Raw genomic sequence first — 10,465 nt, forward strand, 5'->3', positions numbered from 1 at the left:
GTTTAACCCCCCCCCCCCCCCCCCCCCCCCCCAAACCCGCCAGCACCCGCCAGCACCGCAGACCTCCCGCCACTGCCGACGCACCGCCCGCCTTTGCCTCGAAAAAAAACGTCACTCTCTCACTGATTTCGTGTGTTGTATTGTCAGACAAAATCACCCGCCTTGCGTTTGTTGGACCGCGTGCTCTCTCTCTCTCGCTCTCTCTCTCTCTCTCCCTCTCTCTCTTTTTTTTCTCTCTCTCTCTCCGCATCGTTCTCGCTCACGCTCGCGGTTGGACGGCAAAGATGGTTCAGCTACGCTCAGCCAAATCCACGTCGCCCGGTGGTGATAAGGGGGCTGCTGCAAGCCAGGGTAACTCCACGCCACGTGGCGCAGGTCGTTCCAAGCCTGGCTCTGCTGCTGCCACCCCCACACCCAGCCGGAAAACTCGAGCCGCTGCTCAGACCCCCAAGACCCCAAAGACCCCAAAGACCCCAAAGACCCCAAAGACCCCAAAGACCCCGAGAACTCCTCGATCAAAGCAGGCACTCACTCCTCAGAACAACCAGACTGCTGATTCCAAGACGGCCTCTGCTCAAAAAACAACTTCGAAGACTGCCACCAGCCCCGCGGCCACGAACATTTCAGATGCTGGTCAAACCGCGCCCGCTCAGACGCCCAAGACGAGCAGCACACCCCAGTCTAGCCAGAAGAAGCACGCCACCCCCAAGAACCGTAAGACCCCAACACATCAGAAGAAGCAGAGCACTCCGCAAAGTAATCGACCACAGCATGCGAAGAAGAGTGCCAAGCGCACCGCCCCCGCGGAAATCAGCTTCAAGGCGAGCCGTGCCCAAGTCCTAGAAGCCCAGCAAGCCATCGAAGAAGCCTCTGCGGCCGCCGATGCTAGCCGTGCTGCGAAAATCTCTGCCGCTGGCAAACGTCACGTCAAAGAGCGCAAGTATGTTCCGCCCCGGTGTCGCGTGGCCCTCCCCACAGCAAGACCAGTGCTCATCGACCCCGATGCACGCCTTGTCCCCTTTTGTAGGGCTGCTCTCAAGGCCAAGGCCAAGGCCCCGGATGGTGATGTGAAGCAAGCCTTTGCCGAGCTCGAAAAGACAGCACCCGTAGATGCCACAGAACCAGACATGGACATGGCCGATGACGGTCTGTGTGACTTGACATGACTTCCTTGAGACCTCATCTCAAGCAAAAGCTCAACTTGGCTCACTCAATTTCGGGGTGTCGTGTGTTTCTGCCTGCTTGATTCTCACTTGTGTAGAAGACATTGAGGCTGGTTTCGAGGTTCCCCGACCGAAGCGTGCCAAACAGAGCCAAGGTTTGCACTTTCGACCATCCCTGTGCCTGTCTATGTACATGCCCTCACGTTCTCGTGTTGGATTCGAAATTGGCGTAGCCCGCCCGCCTACCCACCAGCGTGAGATCACCCGCAAGGTTGGCACCAATCTATCCGTTCAAGTTCTGAACAATGATGGCCCTGCGGCTCGTCAACCTAGTCGCAGCGCAGCCAAGTTTCTCGCCATGAAAAGTGGCAGCAACGTCAACCGCTCCCGTATGTCCACCCTCTCGACCGCTTTTATGAAATGTCTTCTTCAATCTATACCGTGAGCCACCACACACCTCACACATGCGCTCGCTCGCTCTGCTCCTCTCTCCCGCCTTTCTGCTTGGCCTTGTTGTCTGTGACTTCAGGTGACATGGTAATGGTGGCGCGAGGTCGCCAGGGCTTGAGCCGTGATTTTGGTGCCAAGAAGCAACAACGCGTGGTTGCGCGGCCCAGTGGACTCTGAGAATCCATCTTGCAATAGAACAGAAGCTTGTGTACAATCGATTGAGCTATGAACGCGTCACACGAGGAAAGGCAGAGGATATCATTCATATCATTGTCTTGATGTCTTTATCTTGTCTCTTTTTTTTGAGTCTTTCTCAAGCCAGCATCAGAGCTGCTCCATGTCGTGTTGGCCTTGTTGAAGTATCGTGGTTGCGTCACACAATGCACACGGAGGACACCCAAAACCCCTAGGCCCATACTTGCCACTTGCCACTTGCCACCAGGACGGAATTACTCGTAGATCGCCACGTGGAAATATTTGGCCTGGTCGTCCTCCTCCATAGGCATTTCGTCCATGGAATCAAGCGGTGTACCTGTTGGCGCACAGTTTCCACCAAGAGAAACAACAAAAGATGTTCAGCATTAAGCAAAGTTACGCCAATCCAAGATACACAGCCCTCATCAGGCGACTGTTCACCAGAATGAAAGCATTGACGTGTTGAGCAAAAATGATCTCAAAAATACAAGAAATTACAGGAAATTACAACAAAAACACCAAAAACCACCGACCAATACAACAGGGTCAAAGACGGGCTTCCCTGAACCGACGGGTAGAGGATGCTTCTTACCAAGCAAAGCCATCATCTCCGCCGGGGCCAACACGTTAACGAAGAGATGTGCTTGGGATGGACGGCCGGGTCCGCTAAACACGACCATGCGTGTGGTCGGGGTCATTCCGTGGCAAATGCGCTTCAACTAGACGATCCGGGATCGAGATTCAGACCCTCGTCAGCATTCAGTCTTGTGCATCAACAATGATTATCCGGTTATTAGCAGTATACCTGTGAGGCAGCGGCCGAAAAGTTGGCAATGGCCACCTTGTACAGAGGGTTGACACTGGCTGGTGCATGGCGAAAGTGCTCGAGTGCACCCCTATCATATCCAGCCGCATCCATGCGTGAACAAGAACGAGATGAATCAGCTGACTTCAAGACTCCATGATTGCGCCCGCGCGTCGCTGCTGTTTTTGACAGCACTCACGTGACAATTTCTCGGAGCGTGATAACAGGAAGGTCGAGGTAGGACTTGCACAAAACGTAGACCTCCAAAACATTGAGAAGCTTGGTCAAGGCCTCAACCTGCTGTTCCTGCGTTTGATCAGCCGTAAAAAATTCCTCCAGCTGTGCACCCGTGGCTAATTCCGAGCCTACCCAGACACCGAAGCGAGTAAGAACGGGGGATGTTTGTCAAGAATTTAAGGCCAGCATCATCCCTTGCGACCGTATGGGCCGTTCATACCGATAAAATGATGCATAAAGTCGCGCTGCAATTTGAAAATACCCAGCTCAACAGCACATTCGGCCGTGCGACGTGCTGGCGTGGCTACGAGAGAGCCAACACCAGAGACCACACGTGAGAGACTGCCCCATGCGGAAGCACGGCGCTTACTATCAAAACCAACCAATATCTCGCATCATGGCTGCCAAATTGGCAGCATTGCCCGCAGAGTGAAAAGTACGCATGCACTCCAAAGCCACGGCGGCAATCTATCGAGCCCAGCATACCGCGATAGACCGCCACGAGCGGAATCGCATGTCAAAAAGAGGAGAACAAGTCCGCACAAGCGTGGGGCACATGTCACTTGCCGTTGTTTCGTTTCCGCGCTGGATCGGGTGGTTGACGTGGCCGCGACGAACAGCCATCAGCATGAAAGCAAGCACCTGGCGTAGCTCGTCGTAGCTCGATGCATCTGGCAAAGCAGGTCACACAAATGCGTACATCAGATGTTCAACATGAATAGACTTTGCGCGAGACCGTGCGGTATCGGAGCATCGAGGCTTAAGTTTTGGCGCGAAAACGTACGCTTTACAAAGTTCCAGAGTTTCTCGGTAAAGTCGAGGTCTGGCCGATCGGCCAGAATCGTTGCACCAATGTTTGTCTCATCATCCTCATCGGCTGCACGCGGTGGAACAAACTAGCACGCATGGATTAAGAGGTAGCAGTCCAGTTTGTGAATGAGTTGCGCGCATTTATTGCGAGTCACGCTCTTGAATGTGGGGCTGGCGCCGGAGGAGGTGTCGGTGCCTCATACTGCATCGATGAGAGCCGGAGGACATTGGGTGTCAACTCACGTAGGGTACAGTCGTTTCCTCCGAGCCCAAACTTTGCACAAAGCCCTCAACCTGCAGCCGGACACAGGACCATCAGGACAGGCGATGACCATGGTAGCTAGCGTGGGCATACTCAGGCAGGACGCGACTGACCATGTCCATCAAGTCATATGCCTGAGTGCCCCATGGCTAATAGAAGCAGACGAGCATGGGCATTGTGAGAACGGGGGAGGTTGGGGGCTCGAGCGTCTTCAGGACTCGAGGTACGGGGACTCCCGACTGCTTAAATGGCTGGTAAAACGATTAGGTACTACCTGTGCAGCATCGAAGCCTGGGGCCTCAGTGCCTTGCTTTGCCTCGAGAAGAAGCTTGAGCACGGCGAGGTCCTGGTACAATTTGTAAGTGCCACTGCGCACGTCGCCCGCCAACGCGCCTAGCATGTCCCGATACAGAGTGATTCAATGGCAATATTTAATATGAGTATCTCGTCCCGTGCATGTAAATAAAGCCGGCTGTGTGAAAGGTACATGCGTTGGGTCCTGCACGAACAACTCACGGATCTTCAATAGCGTATCGGCAGTGAAAGGGGCGTTGTTGTCCAATGAAAGACTCTCGGTGGACCAGCTGTATTGCACCTCGATGCCGCTCTGCATTGGGCACACCACCACGGAAGAGAGTGAGAAGGGGACGTCTCGTCAGTTTGGTCGGCCCGAGCGATCTAAGCGTTTGGTTTCCAGCTGACCTCGGCAGCAACTTCCACACCCGTGCCACAGATGGTGTAGCCAACGTCAAAACTGATCTGCACCGGTTGCAGATTGCCGGCCAAAAGATGAGAGATGGCTCTCGTAGGAGGTGCTGGAGTAAGGGAACGGGGTAAGCCTGGTCGCACAGGGCTAACCGTGGTCTTGCGCGCATCAGAGGATTCGTAGCGTTGGACATAGTCTTGGTACAGCGTCTTGATGGGCATGAGCTTGGTGGCCGAAATGGCACGGGGTACTAAAACGTCCAAGCAAGCAGATAGAGGATGCAAGAAGGGCCTGAATTGAAAACCTTGGGGAAGATCAAAGAGCTTCATTATCAACAAGAAACCGACCTTTTTGGCGCACGGAGTAGGGGCGAGCGGATTCGCCTGTAAGATCGTTGCATAGGAAGAGGACGCTGGCGTGCTGAATGGCGGCGACGAAAATGCCTATGGTTGAAATTTTTTTTTCTCAGATCAGGGTTGGCCTTGGGAAGAAAAAAACTGCAGAGCACGATCGAGGCAGGGCTTTACCGTCCAGCGGCTGCTGGGTGTGGACCAACGACGCAGCCGAGTTCCAAAGCCTAAAATCAGAACCAATGATGAGATATCCCAGCTCAAGTTGGCAAGAACAATGGCAATGCATGGCATGGACAGGTTGACATGACTCGTATTTGAAAAAATGCGGCATGGGTTTATGAGAAAGGGGGTGAGGGGTTCTGGGAGCTGCTCAAGCGTACCGCGCCTCGGACAAAGGCACCCCGGCCAAGGGATGAAGGAACTGGCGATATTCACGCATGCCAGCACGACGGCGCTCAGCAATCTGAGATTTCAATCCCGTCAGATCATTCGCAGTACGTTGTGTTTTACATGCAAGACAAGAGAGTAGGCCAAGAGATCAGCCAGGGTGAGTGTTGGGCAGAGGCCGGCCTTGATCCGAACAACGATACAAACGAGCAAGGAGGGAGATGTGTGTCATGGGAGTGAGCACGACAGACCAGGCCGGTAAAAGTCTGGCGCTCATTTTGAGAGTGCTGGTTGATAAGGACTTGACGAATGGTCGCAGGGGCGGTGACGTTTGCCGCCGAGGCTGCAGGCTCGTCGGTTCCTTCCTCTTCAGCGGTCGGACACAGCACGGGGTCAAATGCGTGCAGCAGGAAGATGCGCTGGTGTGGAGCCCCGATGGCCACTCGCAGACCAAATTGATCCTCGGCGCCAAGAGACGAGAGAAAAAGACCCTCACATCCTTCAACAGGTACACCCGTGGTGTGCTGGCTGGTTGTGCTGAGATTATGGGCGCAGGCGCGGGGAGTGTTTCATGGGTGGAGTGAGGCAAGCCAGGTGAACTGCAGCCAAAACTGGGCATCGTCTTCATTCTATGCAAGGGTAAAGGGGGATGTTTCTTTACCTGCAGAATGTACGGAGCGTGTTCATGGCTTGGCGCACGCCAAAGCCCTCCTTGCTGGGTGTAGACGTGCCGTGGATGACGCTGCGCTGAGGCACGGCTCGCTCGCCCAATGGCGTACGCGTGGGAGCATTTTGTTGCACCACCATTCTGCTGATAGTCCAGCTGTACGCGAGCACGCCAAAATGACCTTGTCGATGCAATGCCGGTCCGCAACAACGTCTGCAGCGATTCGAACCGCAAGGACAGCAAGCCAAAAGAAAAAAAAAAAAAAGAGAAAAAAGTCAGTCGTTGTTGATCGGTGAATTTGAATTCTGGCGGTAAGCAAATTGCAACACGACACACCAACGTGTTATAAACACAAAATGCTGACATTATCTCAGAGCGTTTTGCCAGATCAGATCAGTACGTTCCGCGCGCTCTGTGTGTGTCTGTGTGTGTGCGCTCAGTGCTCGCTGTCGGTCGCGCTGTCGGTGTCTGTCTGTGTGCCTGCCTTTCTGTCTGTGTGCCTGTCTGTCTGTCTGTCAAACGCAGCAGGGTACGCCGAGTCTGCAAGGTCCTTGGCAAAGTTTTGTGCTGTGTAAAGTCAACGGGGCTGGCCGGCTGGCTTGAAATTGCCAGGACCACCAAGGGTTGGGAAAGAGAGCTGGTTTAGTGTTGCGCGCTCATCGGGGCTGGCTTGTTGGGTGCTGGTGTGCGGCAGGCAGCGCCACTCGAGTTGCTCCACTGGAACCCGCTGCGCAAATTGCGGGAAATCTGGATAACAGGGTTTGGCTTTTTTGCTTGCCACTTGGGGCGACTGCTTGTGCTTATCAAACTCGACGCCATGGCGTGGGGTAGCAAGGGATCGGGTTCCGCCGTTGTGGCCGGTGGTACGTATGACCACCTGGCTTTGCCGTTGATGGCTTTCCTTGGGTTGGTGGAACAGAATGTAAATTGCTCAGATACGAATGCACCGCAGGGCTACGCAAGCCAGCACAAGCAGCTCAAGGCCGGACCGGGCCCTCATCGGCACCGCCTGGCTTGCCTTCTGACCTCGTTGTTCCTCCTAACACGACGCAAAACTTCAATCGTGGAGAGCTTGAAGCTCACTTGGGCAAAGGTACGATGGCTTTTGGCTCGTGTGTTTGCGCAACCAGCCAGGGGTAGATAGAAGAACATGGTGCCTTTCTTGCTCCCCTCTCCCCGCGTGTAGGCACCGGTGATGCAGGTTGCCTGTGGGGGTCGTGGGAGTGTCGGCAGCAGTGCCCGGTACACGACTGACGCGCGCGCGGCTCTCCTCACTTTTGCCTTAGCCTACAAGCGCGATCTGCACGGCGCAGAGAAGTCACATAACAAATATGGTATTTAGGTCGCCTACCATGCCCTAGGTGTCTCGCCTCATTTCGATCTCTTATCTCTCACGTGTCCCTGCTCTCCTCGTCTATTTTTGCTGCTTGGGTGGTGTTCTCGCAAACGCAATGATGGCATCTTTGAAAATCAACCGGGGCTGTAACTTTGGGACAGAGCTGTACAAGCTCGATGTGGAGCCTCTGCCAAAGCCCAAGTCCGGTATGTTTGTGTTACAGCGCAAAGGCGAAGGCATGTATTGGTTACTTTGGCTCTCTCTGCCCCACCACTGCTTTTATCTAATTTGGTGCTTCTGGCCTCGTCCTGCTTGGGTGTGTTTTATCTCCAGGCTTTTCGAGCAAGGCGATCCGGCGCTGAGCGCCGCTCCTCGCCTGTTCTGTCGCCCATGTGTTGTTGGGTCAGCGGCTCTCACGTCAAGTTATCCACCCTCGGGCCCAGAACAGCCCATTAATCAGTCAGATGCGACAATTCACTCTTGATGATCTGCCCTTTGAGGCCTCCTCACGCATTGGACAACAGTGGCCCATGCCGCTGCCCACTAGCCCCTGTCCCATCAATTCAAAAGCAACAACAACAACACTGGTTCAGCCATCAAGCAACGCTCGCGCTTGTCTAATTAATCTGACAATGTTGATTGCCTTGCATGCATCCAACCCGCTGCACCCACCCAGTGAACGGAGGCTAGGTCCATGGAGAGAGCAAGGGCTGGCTCGACTTGATTTTCCGTGTAGGTGCGCTGCTGTGGTAAGGCAGAGCCTGAAAGCCTTCCCTTTGGCGTTCAATGAGGGGATAGCGCGGTGAGGACGGTGAGGGTAGCATTTTGTTACAGGTGGAGAAAAGGAATCCGATGGCTCGTTGTGAGGGAGGGAAGGACGAGCAAATGAGGGAATGGCTGGCATCCATGCTCCTGATGTCGCCAGGACAGGAAGGGCAGATACAACTAAAACCGGCGGGAGTAGGCTTCGCTGCAGCACAGTCGACCACGGTGACTCACACCCCTGCTCAGGCGGGCCCCATTGTTCTCTCAAGTAGTTGACCCACCCCACCAAGCCTCCCAAAACCATGGCGTGGCCATGTGCACGGCCCGCCGGGCTCTTGCTCTTGGCCATTCTGTTTGCGGCACAGAGCTTTGGACCCAGCCTGCTCATGGTTGCTGCTTCTGGGCCGACGCGACCCCTGCCCAAGACGTGCCGTGGTGACTTTGCCTATCTTTGGGCCGCAGCTACTGGCCATCTCGACATGTTGAAGCTGTGCCAACGAAGTGCGTTGTCTGTTCGGTTGGTCAGAAAGGCTTGTATGCATGGCCGGTACTCAATTCCGTCGGATCTCTTGTGCGGGTGAACTGTTTGACCTACTTCTAGCCTTGCCAGGGGCAGCCAGCGTGCGCGATGCGGCTGGTTGCACACCTCTCTATGGAGCTGCGTATCGGGGTCACCTGGCTTCCGTGCAAGCCCTTATGGAAGCTGGCTTCTCAGCCAAGCAGCCATGTGCCGATGGCACGACCACCCCCATGCATGCCGCCATGCGAGCAGGCGATCACTCCCCTGTAGCCACGGTACGTGACCAGGGATCCGCGCTTGAGGGATGGCGGCCAAGCCACCCTTGAGCTCGTGCCTCACATGCTTGTTCGATGGTGATAGTACTTTGAGCAATCCTTGGGCTTGTCCACCGCACTCACATTCGCGCCTCAGCTGACCGGTGCTGCTGAGGAGGTGAGTGGCCTATGGAGGCTTCTGTTGATGCTTCCCTCGATGCATCGCGTGTAAAAAGCCGTGCCTTACGACGCTGCGTGATTCCGCTCCAGGCGTGGTTTCGAGCCATCCGCACAAACAACTTTGAACAGGCCGAGCAACTCCTGGTGGCGAGACGGGTGACGGTGCAAGCGCGCGATCACGTTGGTTGCCCAGCCATAGTGCTCGCTGCGATCAATCGCAATCTTCCCATGATCAAGGTGCAAACGCGCTTGATATTCCTCTCAAACCTTTGTGCCAGCACTTGCTGCTGAACTTGATGGTCTCACCAAACCTTACGACGCCTTGAATGTGCACGGGCATGGGGCCACGCAGTATCTGTTGTTGCGTGGGGCCGATCCGCTGCAAACCTGCCACAGTGGCACATCTGCCCTTCTGCACGCCAGCAAGACGGGCCAGGTGAACGTTCTCCGCGTGAGTCCCAAACATTCCTGGACGGCTTGTTTTAGGAAATTGATGCTGACGTCCGGTGCATGCCACAACCTGGTTGCTTTACTTGGGGTGATGCGGGAACTTAGGTTCTGCATGAGGCAGACGTGGACATGGAGGCTCCACTCGGTCTTCAAGGCTGGTCAGCCCTTACCCACGCTGCGGTCAATGGCGAGCTAGATGCCGCTTCATACTTGCATAAGCTTGAGGAGGAGCTAGGTGCGGCCGGCGTTCCATTGACAATGTGGGATGTGCGGCTTGAGAGGTGTGGAGAGCCAGGTGTTGTGCTTTGGGTGGACGACGAGTGGATTGTTCCTGTGTCGAAAGCGGTACGTTGGTACCTGTCTATGCACTTTAACTTTTTTGGCCCACATGTCTAGACGAGGACTGGACAGGCACGCCCCTCATGTGGGGCGCAGCCTCGGGTAGTCTGGAGATGGTGCAAACGCTGCTGGAGCTGGGTGCGTGCGATTGCGTCCACATCGCTTCAAGATGTGGCGTCTGGGCTCAAGGGTCTTGGTGTGTATGTTCGTGTATGTTGTGCGTGTTTGCTCCATGAATGATGTTGTTTAGGACGCGGTTCGGTCCTTGAGCGCGACCACCACGGCCACACGGTACTGCATTGGGCTGCTAAGAATGGCGATGTCGCCAGCTTTCAGCTCTTATTGGAGGCTGGCGCTGATCCAGAGGTGAGCCACGAGCAAATTTTTTTTCAGGCCAGCATAGGTGTTGAGATGGATGGCTAGTAGGATGATAGGTTATAATCGGTGCGTGCTTCACAAGAGCGGCTTTGTCTCTGCTCGCACCGGCACAGGCGGTCACGCATCATGGGCTGCGTCCCTTGATGACGGCAGCCTTTCACGGCCACGCAGCCTTAGTGCGCCTTCTCAAGGTCAGTACGGCTTACGT

The 10,465-nt window shown here is 55.1% G+C and overlaps 2 protein-coding genes across 2 annotated transcripts; one reads left to right on the plus strand and one right to left on the minus strand.

The window, feature by feature from the left end:
* Positions 1 to 284: 284 nt before the first annotated feature.
* On the plus strand, positions 285 to 1,790 carry MONBRDRAFT_7465 (uncharacterized protein; the record flags this gene model as incomplete). Its single annotated transcript, XM_001744853.1, has 3 exons — positions 285 to 1,146; positions 1,262 to 1,552; positions 1,693 to 1,790. The coding sequence occupies 3 exons, from the start codon at positions 285 to 287 to the stop codon at positions 1,788 to 1,790; spliced, it is 1,251 nt and encodes a 416-aa protein (XP_001744905.1).
* Positions 1,791 to 2,062: 272 nt separating this feature from the next.
* Positions 2,063 to 6,175, minus strand: MONBRDRAFT_24643 (uncharacterized protein; the record flags this gene model as incomplete). Its single annotated transcript, XM_001745030.1, has 19 exons — positions 2,063 to 2,145; positions 2,401 to 2,527; positions 2,614 to 2,704; positions 2,813 to 2,978; positions 3,071 to 3,154; positions 3,234 to 3,318; positions 3,394 to 3,521; positions 3,635 to 3,746; positions 3,904 to 3,954; positions 4,036 to 4,071; positions 4,197 to 4,315; positions 4,439 to 4,529; positions 4,625 to 4,681; positions 4,781 to 4,878; positions 4,976 to 5,071; positions 5,156 to 5,205; positions 5,362 to 5,444; positions 5,620 to 5,905; positions 6,030 to 6,175. 19 exons carry the CDS (start codon positions 6,173 to 6,175, stop codon positions 2,063 to 2,065), a joined length of 1,989 nt encoding a protein of 662 aa, XP_001745082.1.
* Between the last annotated feature and the right edge of the window lie 4,290 nt (positions 6,176 to 10,465).

The sequence above is a fragment of the Monosiga brevicollis genome, genomic scaffold, assembly GCF_000002865.3.
Source record: "Monosiga brevicollis MX1 MONBRscaffold_7 genomic scaffold, whole genome shotgun sequence".
In the NCBI taxonomy this organism is placed as follows: Eukaryota; class Choanoflagellata; order Craspedida; family Salpingoecidae; genus Monosiga; species Monosiga brevicollis.